This window comes from Cottoperca gobio, chromosome 12 (genome assembly GCF_900634415.1).
Source record: "Cottoperca gobio chromosome 12, fCotGob3.1, whole genome shotgun sequence".
In the NCBI taxonomy this organism is placed as follows: Eukaryota; Metazoa; Chordata; class Actinopteri; order Perciformes; family Bovichtidae; genus Cottoperca; species Cottoperca gobio.
Window position 1 is genome coordinate 2,828,810 of NC_041366.1, and position 26,446 is coordinate 2,855,255.

Consider the following 26,446-nt stretch of genomic DNA (forward strand, 5'->3'; position numbering starts at 1 on the left):
TGAACATCCAAATGAAGCTAATTGACCTCCAGTGTAACTACACACTCAAGGCAAAGTATGACTCTGTGGGCGCTGCAGTTTCCAAGCTTCACCCCCAAAACGATTCCTTAGTTTTGGCCCTCTCTGTGATTGAGTTTGACACCCCTGGTCTACTGATTGCTTTGCGCAGTTTCTCCTCTGCTGTTTCGCGAAGGGCAGGGCTCAGCTCCCTACACACACACACACATACACACACGCACACAGTTACAGTCAGAGACAGAGTGGGGGAAAGGAGAGGGGAGAACTAAAACAATCCGCTGCTAAATGTTTTACTTTAAAATGACACAGTATAATTATTTATTACTTGTTAATCATGTTAAAAAATGTCAGCTCAAAATTGTCTGCGAGTCATATCGCGTCATCGAAACTGCCATATATGGCTCGCGAGCCAGCCATAGGTTCCCGACCCCTGCACTGGAGTATTCTGCACCTACTCTTACTTGTGTTTTCCTGTCATATAAAAAGGAAACCTGCTACATTATTAAACAAAACACAGATTTATTTTTATTATATTTATATTTAGATGAATGATGCTATATTTGACAGTTATGATACTGTAGGCAACATTTAGTTCCTGTATGCCTATCAGTGTAACAGGAGCAATACAATGGTATTTATACATCATTCAGACACATCCGGGTTAGTTACCTGCAGGAATTCAGCAGGTATGCTGCAGATAACTACCTGAGGCAGGCGGGGCTTTATTCCTCTGACAGAGACAACTCCCCGACCTTTGAGACTAGCAGAGGAGCAGAGAAGACTCATAAAGTTAAGCTTAAGAGCAGGATGGCCACAAACTTCACTCAGGACACGTTGTTATATTTCCTGCAGAGCAGCGGAGGCTCGGTGAAAAACTCGGATCTGCTTCTGCACTTCAGAAACTTCATTAGGGACCATGCGGACCGAAACCACAACCGGGAGCTCTTCAAGAAGTTTGTCAACACCGTGGCCACCGTTAAACAGGTCGACGGCGTCTCTTACGTTATTCTCAGGAAGAAATTCAAAGGATATGTGCCCGGCGAAGGGGGCTCTTCTAAGCCATCGAAACTTCCCACCGGGAAAAATAGCGACCCCTCCCCGGAGAATGCCAAACTGAGTCCCGCTGGGAGCACAGAAGAGACCTCGGCAGAAACCACAGCTGAGAGAGGTGACAACACCCGCCCCGCCGGGACTAACCGCCAGGAAAACAATCCTACCTGTGGCTGGGATCATGCTCAACAACAACAATATCGTGGAAACCAATTTGAACATAAAACATAAACCGCAACAGTTAATTAGCACACCTGAACTTTCTGGTAGAGCAGCAGCAGCTCAGGTGGTGAATCTGATCTCAGAGAAAACAGAAGTGAAGACCACCAGGGTGTCTGAGCCTCCTGCCCAAGATCAGTGGACTAAAGTGGGACAGCACAAAGTGGGATTTGGGCCTGAGATTACACCTGTGGTCACTGCAGTCAGTCACCATGGAGGAAGAAGCCAGCAGGTCCCAGAAACTGTCAGAGGGAGGGAGGCCTGTCTGCAGCCTGAGGGAGGTCTTCATCAGGATCCTCCTCTTCATCACAACAGTCTTCTGCTGCAGAGTAATCAACACTACATCAGATACAGGCGGAGCTACAAATCTGCCATCTCACATGATGAGGATGAGGAGGAAGAGGAAGAGGAGGAGGTGCAGATGAGAAGAGGTTCAGCAGGAGGAGCGTGGCCCCTGAGCACTCGTCTCGGAGACATGGGGAGGGTCCTCTCAGACTCCTCGCCGTGTATCACAGACCCGCCGGCTCCTCCCTCATGTATCCTCCTCCTCCTACTCCTCTTATTCATCAGAAAGGAAGATCCCAAATATTTACATCCAGCAGGTAGAAGGGGAACCACCCCCTGGTGGCAGGAGCATGCAATCGGGGGTAGGGCAAAAAAGACAATGGGCTGTGTCGGGGCTAAAACCTGGGTCTGATTCGGGGGAAACGTCCTCCACCAGACGCAGCCTTCCTTTAGAGGCAGAGCGCTACATGCCGTCCCCTGACCAAGCTACAGAGGTGGTGCCTCGCCGTGATGTGCATGCAGACCGCCAATACTCGCAGCTTGCAGGTGTCCACTTGGGGCCCAATCAAAGCCAAGGGCTGTGGCTGTCATCTAGCGATAGCAGCATCTTCTCCCCCTCATCTCACGCAGGCTTCTCCACCAGCGACCGGATGCTGTTAAGCTCCCCCAGAGAATCGGGGTGGAACAGCAGCTATGAAGATTTACAGGCAAAAACAGGTACGGCCACACTCTGTATGTTAAGATTTAAGGTAAAGTCTGGTGTTAATCTTTAATCTCCTTATTGTCACCTCATATCTCGAAAAGAGCAAAAACTAATTTATTCAAGTAACAAGTATTGCGTGTGCATCAAAGCCAAGCGGCAACCGCCGGGTCTGAAAAGTGAAGCCAATGCGGAAGTGCCTTAAACCTTCATTCTTTTTAACAGCCAGCAGAAATGCCAAACTTGGGGCTTTAAAACGGTAGTACACAAACCAATGGGTGACGTCAAGGTGACTACGTCCACTTCTTTTATACAGTGTACTTACAAAGCCTGATATATCTTCATCGTCTGTGCCATAGAGCTCCACTGTTGTCCAAAAACGAGTAAAAACGCATCATTGAGCCACACTGTTGCACTGGCTGCCTTCATTACCATGAAAACAAACACAGTAGTTCATTTAGAATCAATCCCACATACACCGTCCTGCTGTCCCAAATACTCACTAGAGCACCAAATGAGAATTACTCTCCACTGAAAGTAGTCCCTAACAAATTCACAAACTAACAAACAATTCCTCAGGCTCGAGAAACATTTGATAAATAAATAACCTTTTAAATGGAAACGCTTGTTGAGTTATAGCTTTAGATAGCAGTGAAGATATTGGTATAACAAAGCTGTAGATTGTGTCTTGAACTCTGCGGTGTCAGCAGGTGAGACAGGGGTCGGGTCTAAAATCCAGGAAGTACTCCAGCGACCCCAAGGGAAAAAGTCTGTGACGCAATGTGCCAACAGTAAAACTACAGGGCATTGTCATTCTACAGGCCATCTCCATGACAACCAGGAGCCCACAACTAGTTTGTCACCATTCCATCACTCGACTGACCATCTCCACGACGACCAGAACTCTGCAGTCCGTGTGGCGCCCTGGCACCTCTCCACAGGTCAGAGCTAAAGTTTATAGGACTTAGTTGATGAGTGTTTTTTTAATGATCTTTTCTTCTTATACACACAACGTCTTTAATAAGCTCCAGATTTGAAGAAATCTTTATGTATGACTCGACTTGTCTGCAGAGGGACATGTAATACTGGTGATATTTACATTGTTGTTACAGTAAATTCTGGGCAACATGTCTGTTACATCTGTTGTAGCAGCTGTGTCATGTCCAAGGGGAAGCAGGAAATGAGAGGAAATAGATCGCCCTTCAAACCATTTGGTCATGGGTATGCGTCAAATGGAACCTTTCCAAAGTAAATATTAGAAGGAGCTGCAATGTGACAGTTTTTGTAACTTACAAAACTAACCGATAAGTACGACTAATTCATGCAGCGAAGCCAGGTGTGCGGAGTGAAAGTAGACAGTGTTTGAACTTCTCTTTCAAGAACTCTTCTTCAGTCTTCAGAACTACTTCAATGTATGTTTGTGTGTATAACAAAAGTGCAAGAAGAGGGACTTGAAAGTGTCAAGTGTAAATACCCTCAAATGAAAGCTGAAAGTCTGCACTTAAAGCACATATTGATTGTTTAATTTCAGGTCCATTGTGGTCGTGTACAGAGCCAACATGATGAGAATTGTGTCAATGTCGAAATATTTATGGACCTAACTGTAGCTTGTTTAAAGCGTACTGAACACTTTACTCCACCGACAGGTGATCTCTATGACGACCGAGAGGAGGCAGAGTCGAGCGAGGGCTCCACTTCTTCGCAGTTGCGCCCGTCGGTCGCCAGACGGCTCAGCAACCAGCTGAGGAACAGAATGTGCCGCAGCCTTGGAGCTGATCTCGACCAGATCCTCCAGGAGGAGGTGAGGGCGGGGGGAGGAAGTGAGGCGGCCCGGCTGAACCGCCTCCACATGATCTCTTCGTCACTCAGCCTACGCTATAACCTGTCGTCGTCCTCGCTGTCGTCCTGCTCCACGCCACAGAGCGCCCACAGCCTCGCTGACCTGGTGGAGGATAGAGGAGGTAGGAGCTCTTCTGCTGCCACCCCCTTGTCCACTGCTGACCGTGAAGGCCCCAGCAGGCAGGTGAGACGAATAGATATCTTAAACGTCAAGCCAGCTGCACACTGGAGAACCGGGTCAGAACTAACAATTATCCCTGTCGAGGTTGGAGAACCTGCTGCACTGATCTGTGAACTGGGAGTGATTTTAAAATGGGTTTTGAGCATTTAGAGATGAGAACTGATTATTATATACTAGCTGCATCTCTATGCTTTTGTTCCTTCTCAACTTCAGGTCATTTGTGTCTGTGTAAAGTTTACGTTATAATTATTATTGACTGCATTATTGGTTTTTATTTGTAAACCTGTTTTTGCAAATGTTGAAATAGTTGAACTGTGAGTCATTAACCTCTGGTGTCCTTAATTGAAGTATCTGCTAATGTTATTTTTCATCTTGTTACATTCAAACCTTCTTTTTCTTTTTTTAAATAATCTAAATAGTTGATTAATTGATCTCAAAAAAATATGTTGAGTATCAGAGGTCCTTTTATTTAGTATAGCAAGTGTGGTTTATTTAAATAAATAATAAATCTAAAAAGAAAACCCAGCTATGATGCACAGTGAGGCTGACCACTACTAAAGACTAATACTTTCTGGTCTTAGCTTTTTCTTGCTAACAAAACTGAAGAAATAACTTCAATTGTTTTTATTATTTATATAAAGGAATTACAGTTCGTGATTTCCAGGAGGGACATTGATTAATGATGTTTGCTCTTCAGTCATTGGTTCCTCTGGAGTCCAGGGAGCACGCCTGGCTGGTGAAGGGTGCAGCGGGTGCCTGGCCCGACATCTACACCCTTTTCAGAGAGGACTCGTCCTTGCTCAACAGACACGACTTCATCTCTGGCTTCACTGTGCTGCACTGGATTGCAAAACATGGTGACCACAGAGTCCTCAACACCTTATGGTACGCAGCTAGCGGTTAGCTTTGTCAGGCTTATTCTGTTAAACGAGAAGGTTCATGTAGCATTCTGAAACTGGAACATGGTTCCTTTGTTCCTGATGGTTCTCTGATGTTTACTGCATACATGTCAGCATTAAAGACATTGTTTGAGTATCGCAGTCCCTCTAGCAGCCTGAGGATGAAAAGGTCTGTTGCTTGGTCCATTTAAGTCAGCCAGTTCAGTGCAGAGTAAATGATCTCACTGTTGCTCAACATTTCTTGAAATAAAGCGGAGACATTCATGGCCCCCAGAGCATGATCTCTAATGCAGTGATTTTCAACCACTGTGCCGTGGGAAATTATCCAACTATTTTTATTTTAATCAATTTTCTCCGACAGCACTCGTACCGGAGCTCCGGCAGCCCCCCCCCCCCAACAGCTATACATATATATTCCCCCAACAGAACCCTGCGCCCCCTGAAATTCAAGTTTTTTTTGTTTTCTTCCTGCCTTGCGCATTCACATTCCCTCCTCCCACACACGCCTACAGAGCGGATGAAAGGGGAGGAGTGAAAACCACTGCTCTAATGACTTACCATTAGGCCAAGAATTCCACTTGTTCACAAGAAATATCTAAATCAAGCGAGGGAACCTTTCTGATCACATTCCTGCTCCTTTTTAGGTCAAACATTTTAAGCTCTACTACTGATACGGCTCTAAAGGGATGTTCAGGCGGAAAGCAGAGTGAATTTTAGAGGTGGTGCAATTAGATACAAAGTAAATGGAAAGACGGGAATCAGGGTCGGGACTAACTAAACCTAAGGCATGTCCACGTCACTTGAAGTTTCAATATTTACTTCATAAATGTACAGAGAGCAGAAGAAAAAGGAGAGAAGTTGGAGAGAAATATGAGAAAGTGAATCAATCAGAGCCTGAGCAAACAGACCCAGCCTCTTTTTTATATGTCCACATTCGGTAAGGACTACACTTCCTGACCCCCTGTGCTGCATCACTTTTTCTATTTTAGTTTTTCAGCAAACCCCTAAAAGGCTGCCACTTTTGCATAACCTTTTAATTAATGGGGCCAAACTTTGTTTTTCGGGTCACACACGTTCGGTTGATTCAGTTTCACTGTAAGCTCCAGCTGTATGCAGGCTCAGCTGTGCTTTAAACTCATCTGCTGACATTGATATATTAATGTATTAATATTAATGCACTGGATTGCTGCTTAAAGTTAGCATGTCAACATGCTGATGTGTAGCATGTAACGTTTAGCATGTTGCATCAGCATTTATCTCAAAGTAAAGCTAAGGCTGACAAGATTTTCATGAAAAGAATTCAAACAAGTCTCCTGTTTACACAGAAGTTTCACATGGCGCCACTACAGCGATCAGCTGATCACCCTGCCTAAACTGAGTCTGTACTATCCGCAGTGGAAAATAGATTGTGTGAGTTGGGGAGAGCTGTACCATGCTGTGGAAACGTGGCTTTAGAATCATCCTGTCATGAAGTTAAGTGTTGGACAGGTGCTGTCCTGCTGGTTGTGCTAGAGCTAAAGTCATCCTCTGGGGACCATGACTGTCTCTCTGTGTGAGATATTTCGCTCTCATTAACTATAGTTAAAAAAAACAAAAAAACATCACCACTGAAGCCAATATGAATTGCTGTCAAAACTTCCTGTTTTTCTTATTTCCATTGCTAAATATTTTAATAGAGCAGCAAAAAACTGTCAAAATGCATTTGAAGGAGATTTATTAAATGACATGTGAGGGACATGAAGGTAAATATACTTTAAAATCCTCTGCAATGAGGAACTGATCTGCTCTCTCTGGCTGGGGTTTCAGGTATGGAGTTCAAAAGGCTGGTTTGACCTTCGACATGAATGCCAAGTCAACATGCGGCCACACGCCTCTCCATATTGCTGCCATGCACGGCAACGGGAACATAATGCGGTTGCTGGTTAGCAAGTTCAACGCAGATGTACAGCTGAGGGACACGGCGGGAAAGAAGCCCTGGCAGTACCTGAGCGGCGCCACGCCACAGGATGTCTTCCAGCTGCTGGGAGCTCCATCACATCCTGCTGGGGGAGAGAAGGGAGGAGTCGGGAGAGAAAACCCCGGCTGCAAACAGCAACAGCAACAGCATCAGCGCCGTCTGCGGCATCATCTCTCCTTCGCTTCCTCGAAAGATAGGCCTCTGACCATGTCAGGTACGACGAGAGTCAAAAGGTCGTCGTCCATCGCTGCGTTCCTCAAACACAAATCGCTGCATCGGTTTCACGGACATCAGTCCGACTCCTCCGTTTAAAAACTCAATTAATGGATTTGCTTGGATTTGGAACCTGATTGGTTTACTGACGACTTGACTAAACAACAGTTTGCTGGCCGCTGGTTACATGATCACAAGCCGAGTCGAGCCGCAGCCACAGCACCTCCAAGATCAAAAAGTGGCTGCTGATCTGCCTCTGACCATGTACTCATTCTTGACTTGTGCTTTCACACCTGTAGTCTGGTCAATTTGGGACCAAGGGAACCAAACTTAACAGGTTAGGTGTGAAAGCCTCTCACTACTGTACCACACATAACTCTTCTCACCGCCATTAAAATAGGCATTTTAGTGGCCTGTGGTGTAGCTGGTATTGATGGTAAAATCAGTGGCCTATTGGATATGTAGTTATTTACTGTAATATTCCAACACATACACATATATTATCATATTTAGAATTGTGTCCCAATCTCTTCCAGTATAAGGGCCCAGTCAGACCAGCATTTACAGTATATTCACAGAATGTCGGACCAAAATGAATTTCAGTGGAATCCCCACAATCGGTGGATAAATAAATCTGAGCCATATTTTCAATGTTGACACCAAAATTAGTTTTGTTGACCTGACCAGTCCAAGAGTCCAAAATGGAGAAAACTATCATATTCGCTGTTCTGCGCATCAAGTTTTACTAACTATCCTTGACCTTCACTGGAATCCCAGAAATATAGTCTGTTGGCCCTGTGAGGCGTATTGTCGTCAGACCGACAACTGATGGGCTCCGAGATAAGTAGCATGTCGACCGTCAGCTCACCACCTACCAAGGAACCACTGTGTCACCAAGCTTCTAGCACCACCTACTTCACAGAGTCTGAACATGGCACCTAAAGTGGCAAAACCTACCAGTTTGTCAGTGCAGAGCGGTATGTGACAGTGGAACTTGAGTGACACGTTGTTTATCAGCGGCAGCACATCAGTAGCAGCAGACCAACAGTAACATATGCCACTAAGAATTAGCATAATGCTACTTGAAACACGGACCAACAAGAAGATGAACCAGGGCTGCAGCTTCTCTCAAAGCTACATTTAATTAATTGTAGAGCAGCAACTAATGATTATTTTTATTATCGAATAATCTGCAGACTTTTTATTTTGATTAATTGATGATTAATTGTTTGATTTATAAAATGTCAGAAAATGGTGAGAAATGACCATGCCAGTTTCATGTCCAAGATGATGTCTTTAAAGGTCTTTGTTTGTCAAAAACCCAAAGATATTCACTTTATTATGATAATAATGATATGGAATTCTCCATTTTTGCATTAACAATTACTTAAACGATTAATCGATTATCAAAATAGTTGCGATTATCTGTCGATCAACTTAAGTCGACTAATCGTTGCAGCTCTATTTTACTGTGGATGCACTAAACAGATTTTAATGGACCTGGTCTGTCCTCTGTTTGAGCATGCCCCCTGGCCTGTAACCCACCAAACTCCCAGGATTACTTTCCAGGAGATCCAAAGTAACGAGTTTAAAAGAGAAGAAGTTTCTCACGGTGGACTTTTTGATATGAACCTTTTGTTCTTGGTACTTTTTTTTCAGCCTCACTGTAGATCTGTTGCTTCTGCCGCCACACTGTCCAAAGCCTTATTTAAGAAGTGATTCATCCAAATTACTGCAACAACAGGCAGCACTAGTTTCTGCACCTGAACAATCGGTTTCACCGGATATGAATGCCAAATAAAATTTAGTTTGAAAAAGAGTGCTGGCTCTGAGGCGTGTGGCGGCTGAAAGCGGGACGTGCCAGCACACGCAGATCGGCAACTGATCCTGTTTTAAGAGGACAAACAAACATGATTATGAGCAACGTGACAGTCGGCAACAGAGATGATGCTGCAGCTTTTTAACACTCATTACCCACATCTGCTCTTAATTGTGTACTTTCCTCATACTGCTTCCAAATTAAGCATTCGTTTTTAGATCGGTGTGCTTCCTTTTATGCAGCCTCTAGTTTCACTTTGTTTCTTTGAAAGTTAACTTGCAGTGAAATTAACTTTAGGGAATTAGTGGACAAAACATCATGAACACCCTGTTTCCTTGTTTCCAGCCTTTGTGCTAAGCTAAGTATATTGAGTCGTGTCAATCTTCTCATCTAATCTAACATTTCTCAAAGTGTCAAACTATTCCTTTACATTAGTGAGTACAATGTTATTAATACTGATATAAATGATTGACAAGAGGCAAGCTGTAATAAAGTGAAATGATCCTTTAATTTCTGAGCCCTTGTCTGTATTGGCTCGCACCTTTTATACAGGATTTGTAGTTAAAACATTTAAAACTCCAGTATTTTCCTTTTAACACTCTCTTTGTAAAGGATTGCGGTCTAAAGTTTACTGTAATTTGATGTTCTACAGTGTGTACAGTATTTTTCACATCACTGAGTATTAAATGTGTTTCACAGTTTGAGGTGTTTTATACAAATGTATTTCACATCTTTAAACGCTGTGGTCGTTATTTATGGATATGAATGACTTGACGACGAGGGTTTCACACTAGTTTACAGTTTCACCTGATTCCTGTGGAGCGCTGAAAGACAAGACAGTAAAAAGTAAAATAAATTACTGAAAGTTTCAACAAATAAAACTGTTACCATATTAACTTAATAAAAATGTATATTTCCCTTTAACCTCCAATCAGTTGGTAAAATCTATTAACTATTTATTTTCTCTTCTATTTGTCTTTCACTCGATTATTTTACTTTCAACTTCCTAGTTTTGCACTTTGTTGGTAGAAAAGACAAAAACTGATTTGAGGTAACCATAAAGTACCTGACGTGTGCTTCATAAGATATGCAGACGTTACACATAAGTTACGTTACGTTAGACATACGTGAATACGGAATACGTACGTGAATATTTACCTATGTAAATGTAGTACGTAAATACTTACCTACGTGAATACCTACATGACTACGTTAGAGGAACGTTAGATATAGGCTACGCCGGCTGACGGTGACTCCTACAGCCAACTTATTGATAACGAGTGGATAACCTATTCCTACCCTATGTTAAGATTATGCTTGACGACGGAGTAACTTATAACGTGTTTTTACAGTACAGCTAGCGTTCAGCATGTTAGCCGTTCTCCAGCATCAGCATGACGTGAACCAGATGGCACTTTTCCAGCTCCGTTGGCCAGACGCTCTGATACGTTTTGTATAAGTAAGTGATAAGCTATCAATGTTTGACATGCGTATAATAATTCATTATGTATACATCAGCTACAACACCGCTGTGGAAAAGTTGGACGTATTTGGACTCTGACAAATTTTGAGCTACTTTTCATATACGCCGGCATGTTTCTGCCATACGGAGCTGTGTGACAGGGCCGTATGTCTGGCGTGTTCGGCGTATCGTCTGCGTCCTTCAAACGATCACAACTTACCCTTAATTTATATCAACCTATTGCCGATATTTCGTATGCGCCGGCATACGTTTCTGTCACACGGATATGTGTGACAGGGCCTTTACTGCCTTTTGTCAGTTGTGGGGCTTGGTAGATGTGCGGCTGTATCGTCTGTACTGTTCTTTTCTCTTTGGTTTATAAATCGATCAACTAAACATGAGTCTGTAGGTTCTAATAGGTTCATTGTTTTTCAAGCCGAAATGCTAAATATTCCAAATATTCTCTGGTTTCTGATTCTCAAATGTGAGGATCAGCTGTTTTTTTTTATCAATTTTTATATCACAGTAAAGTGAATATTTGAATTGTGAAAATAATCTGCAGAAATAATAGTTCCAGCAGGACAGGAGAGGCTGATGAAGACTTTGAGATGTGGTTGAAAGTTCATTAAAAAGCTGGTAAATGGACCTGGAGTTAAAATGATTTTGTTAACCTAGTACTCAAGTTATTAAAAGTTGTTGCACTGTAAAGGCTTTCTGAATATCTGACAGCGATTATCATATACAGATATAATTTGTCTTGTTCCTAAGAGGACACTGGTTCAGTTGTTCCACAAACACCATTAAAGGTCAGGACTTGGTTTTAGGGTTGTGGTTAGAATCAGATTTAGGTTATTGAGGGCGCTCAAGTATAGAAATACAAATTGTGTGTGTGTGTGTGTTTTAGTTTGAACACGCTCAGAGGTGTGTACATTCTGAACCGGCGGTTAGACCTGCTGTGTACATAGAGTTACATAATATGTTTTGTACAGCAGCTTCGCTCACTCTTCATGTGACGTCGCCCACTCTCACTCTGAATGGAGGCAGGAAGGTTCCAGTTTCCAGAAGAAAAAAGAACATTGCATATTTTGGAACACCTGAAAGATGAGCTACGTGAAGTTTGAAGGGCGTTGAAGTATTTAGGTGTCTAAAATGAGGAAGAATAAGACATTTGCCAGTATTGTTTGAGAGACAGATGTAATTGAATGGATCACAGGATCACTTATGGTTTTTGTAGAAGACCTTCATATTTCTTGGTCTGCAGAAGACAGAAAGTCTCAATGAGTCCGTTAGATTGATGGTCATAATCTGAAACCGATCTTTCTGTAAGAAGAAATGTGCATGATTTTGGCCAAGCTAGTGAAATGGCTCTAGGGATGGAATTGCAGTCCATCAAGTCCCTCACTTTAAGTCAGACTGAAATATTTGAACAACTATTGGATGGATTGCCAACAGGGCAAAGTTTTCACTTCCACCAAATATTGGTTCTACATTTTGTGCAGACATTCATCGTTCTCACATAAGGAATCCTGATGACTGGTGGTCCCACCATGAGGTTCACATCTGTGGTTTTGAGTGAAATGTCTCAACAACTATTGGACTGATAGAAATGAAATCCGGTTCAGACAACGATCCCCAGGTCCACTACTTGGCTTAACTACTAAACAGACCTGCCTGCAAAACTGATGAGTTCCCATCAGCCTCAGCTGCGTTTAGTGCTAATTAGCACATGTTAGCATGTTGACACACTGAACTAACATGGTGTTTGTTAGAAAGCATGTTAGCAGTACAGCCTTGCAGAGCAGCTGGTGTGGCTGTAGATTCTTAGTCACTACAAGGAGTTATTAACTGGTTATGAAGAAGTCTCAATGTAATACTGATGTCTTTATATGACCTACATAACTGAACACGTCCATCATATGCATATTACACATTGTACCTTTTAATAGGGTTGTCTACTAGGCAATAATCATTCTAAATGGATGGAAACAGTGACTAATTAATTAAAGTTCTAGATTAACACATTAAACTATGTAAATAGTTAGATACCACTTAAAAAAAAGAAAAGTCCTGTAATGTGGATGGACGACCCTTCAAACGCAAGTTTACATTTAAGGCTGGTGCAGCAGACACAGAGCGACTTTATAATCCCACTAGATTGTTTTTGTTCTTATACGTTGTGAACTCACCCCTACAACCCCCCCTCTGACGTTCATCTATGAAATGACATATGTCTGCTGGATAAACTCTGCTACATAACGTAAATATTAAACATGTAACATAATGTTTTTGTGTGATAAAATGAGGACAACGAGCTCTCTCAGTTTTCATATTTGCATCTCTTCATTTATTGGTGCATTCAGTGAGCTGGAGCAGCCACCAGCAGCTCCCGCAGCAGGAACAACAGAGCTTTTTGCAGGAATAGAAATATATTAAACAGAACTTCAAGATGAAAACAGAGTGTTGTATTAGCATTTTTTGAACATTAAAGTGTCACTTGTATCCTTCTGAAATTCACACACTCCAAAACCACATTTCTGTCTCAGCTTAATATTAAAATGCTTTAAATAACTCAAAATCTTTATTACATATGAATATCTAGAACTTTAATTCCCTCTGGGATCACAGAAACCTTGCGCAGTCTGTACTTTGTACGAGGACAGCAAAGTTCATAAAGCCTGGATGTTTCTGGTAGAAAGTTGTCATTACCAAGACTTTGAGGCTTTAGAGGAGAACAGGTACGTAAGGAAATAATCACGGTCTTTTGATGTCGCTACGTTCAAGAAGTAAAATGATCATTTGAGCCTTTTTTTAAGTTTGTAGATGAATAAAACAACCTGAGAAACATTAATTCAGTCAAGCCGTCACAACAAGAGAGGGGAGAGAATACAGAGGGATTCCTAGGAGGGATATTTATATTAGCATCTTATTAACAATAAAATAGCACTTCACTAACAAAAAAATAAAAAATAGATACTTTTTCTATGTGGGTGAATAATACAGATAATCGTCTATACATTTGATTTAGACTATGAAAACGTTATAGAGATGAAATCACGCAGAGTGAGGAAGGAAAGGGAAGATGATAGAATAAAAACAAATATATGAAATGAAAGAAGAGTTTAAAATGACAAACAAAACAAACAGAAATGGACAGAGAGCGACACGGTGGAGAAGTCCATTCTAGGTTTTTTTTTTTAGGTAACTTTTCTATTTATTATTTTTTTTGTAATATTGTATTTGAGTTCAACAAATATAATTAATAAAGTAGCAGCAGCACGTTTTTTACTTTTTTTGTTATTTAAAATTTTTTTGGGCTCTGTTTTCCTGTTGCAAGAGATGATGGGACCTGACCTCAGGACAGCTGAACAGTCACGCTGGGGTTGTTAGCGCTGAAACCAAAACCATCTGAATCGCTGCTTTATTTGTGTTAGAACATCAATATTTCCTTATTTTACTGTGCGTTTCATCAAAAGCAGCAATGTAACGGACAATTGCCAACTGTGATGGGCAGCGTTTCCAAAGGAGCTGCCTTTACATAGCTTTGTTCTGCAACTGGTAACACTGAATACTGAATCATTTCTTCGTTGTTGCCTATTGCAGAGGGAGCTGGCCATCACTGTTGCCAAACTGCCCAACTGTCACTGTTTGATCAAAAAACTGAATTGAGGAGTTTGATTTGAAAGCGAAAGATGATGTCAGTGTTCAGGTGGTTTTGGTAAACAGGCTCCTGTTTGGTCTCTACGAGGCACTGACTGGCTGCAGAGGCGGGCAGGGGGAAGAGCTGCCCTCCTGTCGAGTCAACAGGACACTGCAGACACCCAGTCCTCCTCCAACACCTCCACCTGTTGTTATCACCCCCATCAAAGGCGGTGCCCCTTCCTGGACAGCGGTGTCTTCGTTGTAGAGTCGTTTGATGCCATCGTAAAAGTCGTCCACCTCCATATCCTCCACCTGAACACACAGACAGACTTATATTGTGACTCAGGTCTAGGGCTGCAAATAACTATTATTGTCATCATCAGTAACTCACCAGATTACTTTCACGACTGATAGTGCTGCTTGTATATTTGCATGCGTGATGTAGATTCATGCACGTAATGTGGAACCAAAGTTCAGCCCGGTAACTTTAAGCCGGAGACTGTTAGCAACATGTGTTAAGGTTAGCATAACAAGCTGATTGCCATGTGAGTCAGTCACACTACGGTCAGCTACAACAGCAACAGAGAGAGAGTTGTGTATAAGAAGATGAAAGTGTGTTGTGTTTGTTCACTTTTTACATTTTACTGCATAATTAAGTGAAAAACCAGCAAACTTTTACATTTGAGACGCTGGACCCAGTTCAAACAATTAATTGATTATCTAAATCTTTGCAAATTCATCACTTAATTGATTCTCAAGTCCTCGACATTTAAGTTGTTTTATTGTTATTCTTTTTAAGAGAGAGGGACAGTGTTACCTTGCGCTTGGTGGATGCCTTGCAGCGCAGTGGGACCTTCTGCCGGTGGTTAAGATGGCGTAGGTGTTTGGGAGGAGAGTGTAGAACTGAGGAGGAGGAGCTCCAGGGCTGCTGGCTCCCCTCCTCCCCATCAGCAGGTGCCGGTAGCTGGGCAGGGGCGGCGGTGACGAGGACGAGGTTCCTGGAAGACTCTGTGGTGGAGGTGATGATCCCTGTGAAGAAGAAAGTTACAGAAATGCTTAAATACACTTTTGTGTTGAATAGATACACGAACCCGGTCAGTAAAGTCAGTAATCAAATAACAAACTAATTGTTACAGCAGAATTAAAGATATCGTCTTTAATATTCAACACATTCTTCTTCCTTCTTTCTAACTCCACCCTCAGATTGTTTTCATTTTTAAACTTGTAGTCTTCAGCCCCAACCGATGCTGACTCAAGTGACATCACTTGAGGACATTTATCAGACTTCCCCCAGCTCCCACTGGAGCCACAAAAGGTTTTATACAACTTATTTTCACATATGCAGACGCCCTGTGTGAACTTTGATGTGTGAACTGGGTGGAGTTTAAATACCCAGTGTGCAGCAGGGGAGGGCGGTTTGGCTCTGCAGGGGTTGGTAGATGTAGACAGTGTTTGGAGGCAGGGAAGCCATTAATGTGGACAGACTACGAGCCACCAGCTCTCGACTCCGAATCAACTCGGAGCTGTCGATCTAAGAGAGAGAGAAGAGGAGGAAAGAAGATGAACCGTGAGAAAGGAGAGGGAGACATTTATCCTCTATCAGGGGTGGGGAACCTTTTTCCTATCAAGGGCCATTTCAATTTTTACAACATCCTTCGAGGGCCGTACTAATTATTGAACTCATAACCTCTTAAAAAAGAAACTTTTCATCTTTCTGTTTTATCTTTCCATGTTGTTATGTTCCGCTCTGCAGAGAGCTGCTTGTTGGGCCATCGTTCGTCCATTTCTCCTGGAAAGTGCAACATTCTGCATCCACCTTTCTGTTTTACACTCGCCATGCTGCGTTCACTGAGGTCAACGACAGTCTCGTTTAATATTGAAGTTTGACATGACGTGACCACGTGATGACACGTTCCGCTCGTGTTGTGTTCAAGGACCCTGACCGTGGCCAGGAAAAACAGTCAGTCAACGGTTTTATTCTATTGCTGTTAGATTTTTAGTACATTTTTTGGAGTTTTTTTTTCGTGTGATTGCGTGTTTTTGCGTGTGTTTGCGTGTGATTGCGTGTGTTTGCGTGTGTTTGCGTGTGTTTGCGTGCGATTGCGTGCGTGTGATTGCGTGTGATTGCGTGTGTTTGCGTGTGTTTGCGTGTGATTGCGTGTGTTTGCGTGTGTTTGCGTGTGATTGCGTGTTTTTGCGTGTGTTTGCGTGTGATTGCGTGTGTTTGCGTGTGTTTGCGTGCGATTGCGTGCGTGTGATTGCGTGTGATTGCGTGTGTTTGCGTGTGTTTGCGTGTGTTTGCGTGTGTTTGCGTGTGATTGCGTGTGTTTGCGTGTGTTTGCGTGTGTTTGCGTGCGATTGCGTGCGTGTGATTGCGTGTGATTGCGTGTGTTTGCGTGTGTTTGCGTGTGTTTGCGTGTGATTGCGTGTGTTTGCGTGTGATTGCGTGTTTTTGCGTGTGTTTGCGTGTGATTGCGTGTGTTTGCGTGTGATTGCGTGTGTTTGCGTGTGATTGCGTGTTTTTGCGTGTGTTTGCGTGTGTTTGCGTGTTTGCGTGCGATTGCGTGCGTGTGATTGCGTGTTTGCGTGCGATTGCGTGCGTGTGATTGCGTGTGATTGCGTGTGTTTGCGTGTGATTGCGTGTGTTTGCGTGTGATTGCGTGTTTTTGCGTGTGTTTGCGTGTTTTTGCGTGTGTTTGCGTGTGTTTGCGTGTGTTTGCGTGTGTTTGCGTGTGTTTGCGTGCGATTGCGTGCGTGTGATTGCGTGTGATTGCGTGTGTTTGCGTGTGTTTGCGTGTGATTGCGTGTGTTTGCGTGTGTTTGCGTGTGATTGCGTGTTTTTGCGTGTGTTTGCGTGTGTTTGCGTGTGTTTGCGTGCGATTGCGTGCGTGTGATTGCGTGTGTTTGCGTGTGTTTGCGTGTGATTGCGTGTGTTTGCGTGTGATTGCGTGTTTTTGCGTGTGTTTGCGTGTTTTGCGTGTGTTTGCGTGTGATTGCGTGTGTTTGCGTGTGTTTGCGTGTGTTTGCGTGCGATTGCGTGCGTGTGATTGCGTGTGATTGCGTGTGTTTGCGTGTGTTTGCGTGTGATTGCGTGTGTTTGCGTGTGATTGCGTGTTTTTGCGTGTGTTTGCGTGTGTTTGCGTGCGATTGCGTGCGTGTGATTGCGTGTGTTTGCGTGTGTTTGCGTGTGATTGCGTGTGTTTGCGTGTGTTTGCGTGTTTTTGCGTGTGTTTGCGTGTGATTGCGTGTGTTTGCGTGTGTTTGCGTGTGATTGCGTGTGTTTGCGTGTGTTTGCGTGTGATTGCGTGTGTTTGCGTGCGATTGCGTGCGATTGCGTGCGATTGCGTGCGTTTGCGTGTGATTGCGTGTGTTTGCGTGTGTTTGCGTGTGTTTGCGTGTGATTGCGTGTGTTTGCGTGTGTTTGCGTGTGTTTGCGTGTGTTGCACGGCACGGAGGCCGGAGGTTCCCCACCCCTGCTCTACAGGCTTTACAGCCACAATATGAAAATGTAAAACATACTGATGATTTAATTATTGAGCTCAATATGAGCATTTGGCTGCTTCTCCATCAACTTCTACACGCTGAGCATTTAGAGCTTCTGATTGGCCACAAGTTGAACCTAATAATGAAAGAGAGACCGTCTGGTACCTGTGCCTTCCTCAGCAGGTCTATGGTAAGAGCCAGCCAGTCAGGACAGCAGGTCTCCAGCTCCAGGGTGATGAGGGCCAAGGCCAGCATGGATCCTCTGAGCTACAGGAAGGGACAAACGTGTTCAGTGTTCAGGCAAACCTGAGCCTCAGAGTGTGACTTGCCCCTGTGTTTGAATATTTACTTTATATGCATTAGTGTTACACAAATAATATCCATGGTACAAAGTAAAGCGAGAGTATGTGTGTGTACCTGTAAGAGTGTGTGGTTGGCCAGACAGTGGTAGAGTCGCCGTGTGAGCAGGGTGAGGTGCTGCGAGGGGTTCAGTCCCAACAAGGAGTCCAAAAACCCAGAACGGCACGACAACACCATCGCATGGAACTATGGGAGACGAGGAGGGGATGGAGCAGAAAATACTCAGCATTATAAGGAATTTAAGTTTAAATACATTTGTTTCATTATTTACACAACTTCAACCCAGAGTAGAAAATAAAGTAACACAACACTGAGATTCAAAGTACCTCAACGTTTTTGTAGGCAAAACAAATGTTTTTTACATAACACAGTACTTTATGTCGTAACTCGTGATAATGGCTACAAGCCCGATGACAATAAGGGTTGAAGTGCTGCTTAACATCTACAGAATGTAAACAACATCTCATGGAACCTCTTTAATAACTAAATTGAAAATGATGTAAGAATGTTGAGTGAAACATACTAAAATAAAATAAACTGAAGGGAAGCAAAGACAAAACATATCTTTGCCACTAGGTGTCACTAACAGCACCGATGAAAAATCTATGAACACAAACAGGCCACACGTTGATTGCCAGTGATCAGTTATTCATTGATGACAGACCTCAGAATGTTAGATTTGTTCAATGAGTATTTAAGAAACTTTGAGGGCTCCTAAAGCTCTGATCATGTCAGAACAGTGAGGCTGTGTGTGGGTGTGACAGACGTACAATGTGCAAGAAGTCCAGTGCTGTGGCGGTGTGCAGATCCCAGTTCAGCTTGTCCAGGATGATCCTCTCCATCCTCAGGATCTCTGATGGAGAACAGCCGCAGCTGCTGGAGGCAGCTAGCTCTTTCAGAGAGGGCAGACACTGAGACACACACACACACACACACACACACACACACACACACACACACACACACACACACACACACACACACACACACACACACACACACACACACACACACACACACACACACACACACACACACACACTCTCTTATCAAGACCAGCTTCTGATTACCCTGGAACATGTTGTTCTTCAGTTAAAACCAGCAACTTCCAGTCTGTGATGTGGGACATTCAGTCCTGACTCCTCTTCCTGTGTAAACACTGACTGTCAGCTGTAACAAAAGCCTCCTCATCATAGTTGTACAGCCATCAAGAACCTCCCACTGATCCACAGACAATATCTGACCCGACTACCGCCCCAACAAACAAAGGTCTGGTCTGAGCGGTGCTGTTTTCCTTATACGTGTGTATCGTGTCGTATGTGTTCACCTCATCCTCCTCACAGGTCTTAGCAGCCAGGAAGAAGCAGGCGATGGAGATGCAGCGCAGGTACTTTGGACGGGCCTGAAGACAAAAACAATCCCATCAATCAGTGAATCAATAAAAGGTTTACAGTTAGTTTTAAACCCTGTGTGCTGGAGTCAACCTGACATCAGCTGACACGTTTGTTGGAAGACATATGATCTTATTATTATATTGTTTTGCGTTGAACTTCCTCATGTGGCCATGTATAAACTCTGTTCAGTGTGTGAATGGTTATCCCTACTGATACTGATGCACCTTGTATGGAGCCTCTGAATCTGTATGAATGGGTGAATGCTGACATGTGTTGAAAAGCGCTTTGAGTGATCGCAAAGATTGATAAAGCGCTATATAAATGCAGTCCATTTAACATTTCCACAGCAGACATTTTAATATTCAGGAAAAGGGCAGTTGTAATTGATACCACTACTGCAGGGCCCTTTCATGATGAGCTTGTGCCGCTGCTTATTGGGTTCCGAAGTGAATCTAAGCACGCGTTTACGGTAACAACGCTACAGTCTACGCATCATGAGTGTCAAAGCTGCCATGAAAATTGTATGTCAAAGCACATTTAAATGTGTAAATCTCAGGCTTGATGAAGGCTTTGAAAGAAAGACGAAGTTCAGACTGGCCGACACTTCTTCTACATCTTTTTAAAGTTTATTGTTGGTTGGCAACCAGCGATTAGCTGCATTACCGCCACCTACTGGACTGTACGTGGAGCAGTAGATTGTCAGAAAGTAAAGAAATATAAATAAGTAATGAATAAAGATGGTTCCCGACATAAGTTCTCTTCAGTTTCAGTAATTGTTGCCGGTGTGTCGACCTTCTCATTTCCTTTCACTCCAACATGAGCAGGAACCCAAAGGAAGATTTCAAATCCCCTACAATGTAATCTGAGTAGTAAATGCAACATACACAATATACTGCCTGCAAGACAACTTCCAAGACTTAAGGCTTGACAGCACTGCTTCCTGATGTTGTGCATGCTCACTGAGTAACAGGACTTTTCCTACTCGTACAGCTGTGAAAAAGGCCTATTGACATCTGTACAGCTTCTGATAATCCTTAAAAACAGACACTTCCTGTTCCTGTGTAAACACTGACTATCAGCTGTAACAAAAGCCTCGTCATCATAGTTGTACAGCCATCAAGAACCTCCCACACACTACAGTCTAGTCTGAGGAGTAGTTCTCCTTTTGTTTCTCTTCAGATGTTAAGCAAATTTTTTTTAAATCTCATTTAAACGCGGCAATTCAAAATATCCCAATAAAATGGTGTCTCTAATAATCTGGTTGACACAGGAGTGGGTGAAATGGATCGAATCTTATATATATATATATATATATCTATATATATATATATATATATATATATATATATATATATATATATCTATATATATATATATATATATATATATATATATATATATATATATATATATATATATATCTATCTATCTATCTATCTATCTATCTATATATCTATATCTATATATATATATATATATATATATAATTCAATTTAATGCAAAAACATCCAGAGAGGAAATGGTATTTAAAAGAATGTCCCTGTACCTTAAAAATATGAAATGACCAACACTGTCATTTTGGCAGTGGTAGAAGGATTAGTGGTGAAAGTAATAGTAGTAGAAACATTAACATTTTTATATTCTGGAGTTAAAAACCAAGCAAAAATAAACTCCACTTGGTAGTTCTGCTAACACTCACAGCAGCATTAGTAACAAAGTAGTACTGGTGGTATTAATGTACCTTGATGGAAGCGAGGAAACGGTCCAGGATGCTAACAGCTAACACCAGGGTTTCTGGGTAAAGCTTCAGTCTGCTGTGCAGTTCCATCAACCAGCGCACGGCTTCATCCCGATGGGCAGAGGAGACGTCTGTATCCTACAACGTACAGCAAACAGCAAGCTTAGCAACAACATCAAGCGAGGCCTAAGGGAAGCGTTGTACCATTGACACACTTGTTGTTGTCCATTCGTCATAGATCTCATCTAACCTCTTCATGTTGTTCTCAAAGTGCACCACATTGATACATTTAACTTTGAAAAGTATAAAATGTTCATGCGCCACCCACCATAGTCTCTCAAAATCAATTATGATCTGTGACCAAGCAATGAGTATTATTCATGCGAGACAGATGCAGGATGTGGGATTGCTACTGTCCCTACCACATGGACGTTTATTTTGACAAATAGTTTTGGCCATGTAGTGTACCTACTATACTTAAGAGATCAAATTTACGTGACGATGTATTACCATGACTAGTACTGCAGTGCAAGTGTATTTGTACATTCCCATCAGCATTCAGCAGACAACAGACTTTATGTCTCATGTATTTGCCACAGGGGGTGAAGGCGTAACAATGAAACCAGAAAGAACAACACCCCTCCAGGCAGAAAGAAATCCTGTGACAAGTCTGTCAAATATGTATCTGCAGAAACTAAATGTACCAGAACTTCCATCTACAGCGAGAGGGCCGACCGGGGCCATGACCTGACAGAGCAAGTTCAACTGAAGTTGGTGACCAAGCCAACAGGTTCATCTGAGGACCATACGGCTGATTAGCCTCTAAGATATCTGGAAATATAATATTTTACGATTCTAATTAAATAAGTTATCAATAACTCGCTTTAACATTTGAGGGAAAAACATCCATTTAATAAACACTGGTCATTTAAAACTAAGTGACATATTACTAATATTTAATTAGACAAAAAACTGAGCTGACACTTAAGCTAAGTAAAAATGTGTTGTCTTTTAAAAGAGTCTGGTGATGGATGTGATGAAACAAAGCGTTTGTGTCAGTGACTTTACATTAACGCACATCTTTGTGACCTTCCTCATAATCCCTACTGTGATCCTGCTGAGTCAGCATTCACAACAAATATTATTTATTATTATTATCAACTCTTCTTTGATTCCTTCCACATTTTTCAATGTAGAAACTCTATTCTAACATCAAAACGTTCAGCTCAATTAAGACATGCACACTATTACTTTTCTCATTCATAACTTTCAGAATCCCCTAAATATTGTCATACAGGGTTAATGCAGTTGTAATAACTAACATTAATTATTAATACACCTGTGCCAGTGGTATATTGTCAAAGGGTACGCCCATGCCTGATCTCCTTAAACCTTGTACTCCAATCAGGACTCTGCTCTCAGAGTTCAGGGCTCCTGTCTGTCCCCAGAGGGAAAAACAAGTCAGCAGGCAAAAGGGCTTTTTCCTGTCCCCTTCTTTTTTACACCCCCTTCTCATGGAGTAACCTCCCCATGGGCAGCAGACAGTCTGTCCGTCCCCCCCCCCAACCCCTTCAAAATAAAAGCCCCATGGAGTAACTGTATCTTAACAGGAAGCATAGGATGAGGCTTGTATCTATAAATGAAAGGCCTCAACTCTCACTGCATGTTAACAGGAAACAAGGACTGGGCCTTGTTTTTCAAAATAAAATCCCCAGAAGGTAGCTATCTTAAAAGGGAACTCAGAAAGAGGCTGTGTTTTTCAAAATAAACCCCCAAAGAGTGACTGTATCCCAACAGGAAGCTGAGGATGAGGCATATTTTTCAAAATAAAGGCATTGAATGTTAACAGGAACCCTACAAAGTCCCCGTTTTTCAAAATAAAAACCCCAGAAGGTAACTGTATCCTAACAGAGGACTATTCATACTGCTTCAGCTGCTTTTTCATTCATTTTCAACTTTTATTTTCAAATGGTAAAATTGTTCACATCAGGAGTTTTATACAACTTTCAAACATTATGGGTATTAACTTTTCACTGACATTCATACTAATTAAGCCCATTCCCACTTATTAAACTATTTCTACTACTTCACCTTCTCCAAACACAATAAACCTTAGAAAACTTAATGTAGCATTATCTTTAAAAAAAAAAACTTAAATATTCCATATCTTTTATAAACTATTGGTATTATTCAACTTTTCAATGACATTCATACGTATCAAACTGATCCCCACTCGTTCTACTATTTCTGTATATTAAACTGTGTTACAGGTTTCCGAAAACAAATCAATTTGTGTTGAGTATTTTCTATTCTGTCGCTGTTTGTGGCAAATCATGGCAGCGGCAGCTAGAACTGGCACTTCCGGTGGCAAGCTCAGCTGCCACGATTTGAGGTTGCTCTTTCTCCAAAAAACATGCACCACACTACTAAAAGAAGTCGGTTATGCAGCGTTAAAGCTGTTATCATGGATACTGTTGCTCGAGTCAAACGGTATAGATGCAACCTTTCTATTCAAAGGTAGAATTATTGGCCCAAGTTTGCTTTTGTGTCAATGTTGAGATGTATTTTGTCATTGAATCTATGCATCAGTTCATGAAGGGAGACACTTAGAGGTAAATCCTCACCTGTGAGGAGGTCTTCTTTGGCATGTAGACCTTCCACATCTTGGCTTCCCTAGAGGCGGCCTTTTCCAGAAGAAAAGACAGCCTCTGGCGTCCCCAGGGTTCGAAGAACTTCATTCTTTCCCCTGGTTGAGCCTACCTCCCCGCTGGATACAGCTACCTGCACAGTGACACATCAGAACATCACATTCTCTAACAGACTCATTTAGCTTCGCTGTCACAAGGACCAATGCAGGAAATCTTTGCTGCCAAAAGCAATAACCCTCCACAGAGCAGACAACTCTCAGCTTCATAGTTTCTTTCTTAACCAGACTCCACTGTGTTTTTCTCTTTTAATAACCCTGCACACTTTGCACATCTTTAAACTCACACTCTACCTCACTGCATTTAAATAAATATAATAATAACTACTTTGCACAATTGTCTAATGTACATAGTATGGCTATCCTATGTTTATATTTTAATTGTAGTTGTTTGGTAAATTATAGTGTATTCTAACTTATCTTTTTTATATTGTGTACTCTTTAGATACTCTATAGATTTATATATTTCTAGTGTTGATATGTATATATTTACAGTGCATTTTTTTTACTCCAGTGTAATACCTGATAACTTGCGTCTGCTGCCCCAATTTGGGATCAATAAAGTACATCTATATATCTATCTATCTAGATATCAATCTACCAATCTATCATACTCAAACTCACAAAGCTTGATTTATAGTTCAGACAAACAATGTCTATAACACATTAGGGAATGAGAACAGACTGAGGTGTGAATGACAGTGTAATGTAGGATGTTTTCATGGACAATATTTATTGAAGGTCAACTGAAGTGGTGAAAAGATAATGTGATCTCTATTTACAGACCCTTGTCACAGTTGCTTGCATATGTAAACAAGTTGTGCCCTGCAAGTCAGAGTAATATGTTCCCTTACAGACTGATTTTAAATATTTTTTAGAGGCATATAAATACTAAATACTACTTTCACAAGAAACAAGCAAACGGAACAAAGTAGGGGTGGGCACGTGTACATAGTGGCGTTAGAGGTTTTGTTTATACTGTTGTTACTACCCCGTTAATATATGTGGGTGTACCAGCTCATGCAAAGCCTTTATCAGGGATTTTGTGCAAATGTGATGAAGGTGTTTAATTTGGATTTTCCTGTCGGATTATTTGAACTATTTACGATTCCCAATAGATTTCCCAGAAAATGCATTATATCAAGACATATATTAATACTGGGATATAAAATTACATACGGGGATACTATCATAAAGGAAAGTGAAAAGTAATACATAGAATTTAAGTTTTGGGAAAACATTTTTTTTCTTCTATCTATGCAATAATGGAACAAACTGAGCATGTAAAGCTAGCTGACAACACTCGAAGGAAACCTTGTGGTCATGTTTGTTTATTCTGGGCATTTAAGATACTGAAGGTCCAGTAAACAGTTCTCAGTTGGTTCAATCAGACCCCAAACAAACCGTTGTAACGTTACACATAAGAACACACTTTGTTAGCATAAAGGTAACGTTACATAACAGCAAACTGACCAAACTATACATAGCTTTGACTGTAGCCAATGCTAACTGTAACGTTTGTCCAATACTGAATCAGACTACTTTTGTCGGGAACTACCTCCTCCGGCAGGTCCAGAAGCAGGTGCATTACCAAGCGTTTTCTTCCATTATCAACCTGAATACGACTACTCCCTGGAACGGAGCCTAGCGTCCCTGCGGAGTCAATAGCTGACGTGACGTCGCGCACAAATTCGTACGTATCTAACAAATAAATGTTGAAAACGTTGGGCAGTATGGTGTCATGTAAAGGAGTTGGTGCGCGTTTACAGCGACGACTGTGCTAACTATACAATAGGGACATTTAAATGGCTGACTCCAACCCAGTAAGTAGACGGAGCCCAAAGCCTTACCTCCCCTGCGAAGCGGAGAAAACCACAGTTGGATTTCATCCGGTCCACTCAATTCAAGGATAAATATAGGGGTGAAATCGGGGACCCGTTCTTTAGTTTAATCGTCCATCTTGGCGTCCATGGTGCTACGTGTTGGAGAAAGGGGTTTTTGTAAAAAATATATAAAAATAATAGACCGATACGTCTTCTTCCGAAGAGGGAACTGGGGGAAGAGAGAAGAACTCAGGCTCCGCCCACCTACAGACGTACGGTAGCGCAAAACAATGTTACCCTCTGTGGAATCTTCCCATTATATTAAGGTTAGCTATATGAAAATACAGTTCATAGCTACTTTAAATGGAAAGTTTATAGTGAGCCTAATGTACTTCACGATATATTCGGTGACAACCTTTAAACTCCAACAAAGGGTTTATTATGAGTTTATTTTGTATACATACAATACAATATTCATATTTGTTAGTATTTTATGTGATATTATACTTAACTAACAAAAACATACAGCATATAAAGAACAACAAGAGTCGGGAATGGCTCAAATGACAAGACAAAGCATATGTATGTTTTATTATTTTTATGGCACTCAAAATGCATTTTCAAACCCACCCACCAAAGGAATCCACTTTTAGCGCACATACA

The 26,446-nt window shown here is 41.9% G+C and overlaps 2 protein-coding genes across 2 annotated transcripts; one reads left to right on the forward strand and one right to left on the reverse strand.

Moving 5' to 3' along the window:
- Positions 1–698: 698 nt before the first annotated feature.
- sowahb (sosondowah ankyrin repeat domain family member B) lies at positions 699–9,881 on the forward strand. The gene is made up of 7 exons (XM_029445136.1): positions 699–1,289; positions 1,339–1,616; positions 1,747–2,289; positions 2,983–3,213; positions 3,919–4,295; positions 4,990–5,177; positions 6,998–9,881. The coding sequence occupies exons 1-7, from the start codon at positions 826–828 to the stop codon at positions 7,458–7,460; spliced, it is 2,544 nt and encodes an 847-aa protein (XP_029300996.1). The 5' UTR covers positions 699–825; the 3' UTR covers positions 7,461–9,881.
- A 3,078-nt stretch (positions 9,882–12,959) lies between these two features.
- On the reverse strand, positions 12,960–26,043 carry ccni (cyclin I). Its single transcript, XM_029444255.1, has 10 exons — positions 25,811–26,043; positions 23,881–24,037; positions 21,260–21,394; positions 19,452–19,526; positions 18,895–19,035; positions 18,182–18,310; positions 17,930–18,031; positions 15,674–15,812; positions 15,099–15,310; positions 12,960–14,593 (listed from the first exon to the last, which is right to left on the reverse strand). Exons 2-10 carry the CDS (start codon positions 23,992–23,994, stop codon positions 14,381–14,383), a joined length of 1,260 nt encoding a protein of 419 aa, XP_029300115.1. The 5' UTR covers positions 23,995–24,037; positions 25,811–26,043; the 3' UTR covers positions 12,960–14,380.
- Between the last annotated feature and the right edge of the window lie 403 nt (positions 26,044–26,446).

Bases quoted from the DNA above. Each gene is read 5' to 3' on its own strand.
- ccni (XM_029444255.1), bottom strand. From the start codon at position 23,994: ATGAAGTTCTTCGAACCCTGGGGACGCCAGAGGCTGTCTTTTCTTCTG. The intron at 19,036-19,451 runs GTGAACACATAC...TGTGTGTCTCAG, and splicing joins AGACCTGTGAGGAGGATGAG to TGTCTGCCCTCTCTGAAAGA. The intron at 18,032-18,181 runs GTACACACACAT...CCCTTCCTGTAG, and splicing joins CCAACCACACACTCTTACAG to CTCAGAGGATCCATGCTGGC.
- sowahb (XM_029445136.1), top strand. From the start codon at position 826: ATGGCCACAAACTTCACTCAGGACACGTTGTTATATTTCCTGCAGAGC. The intron at 1,290-1,338 runs TAAAACATAAAC...ACTTTCTGGTAG, and splicing joins CGTGGAAACCAATTTGAACA to AGCAGCAGCAGCTCAGGTGG. The intron at 2,290-2,982 runs GTACGGCCACAC...CGGTGTCAGCAG, and splicing joins AGATTTACAGGCAAAAACAG to GTGAGACAGGGGTCGGGTCT.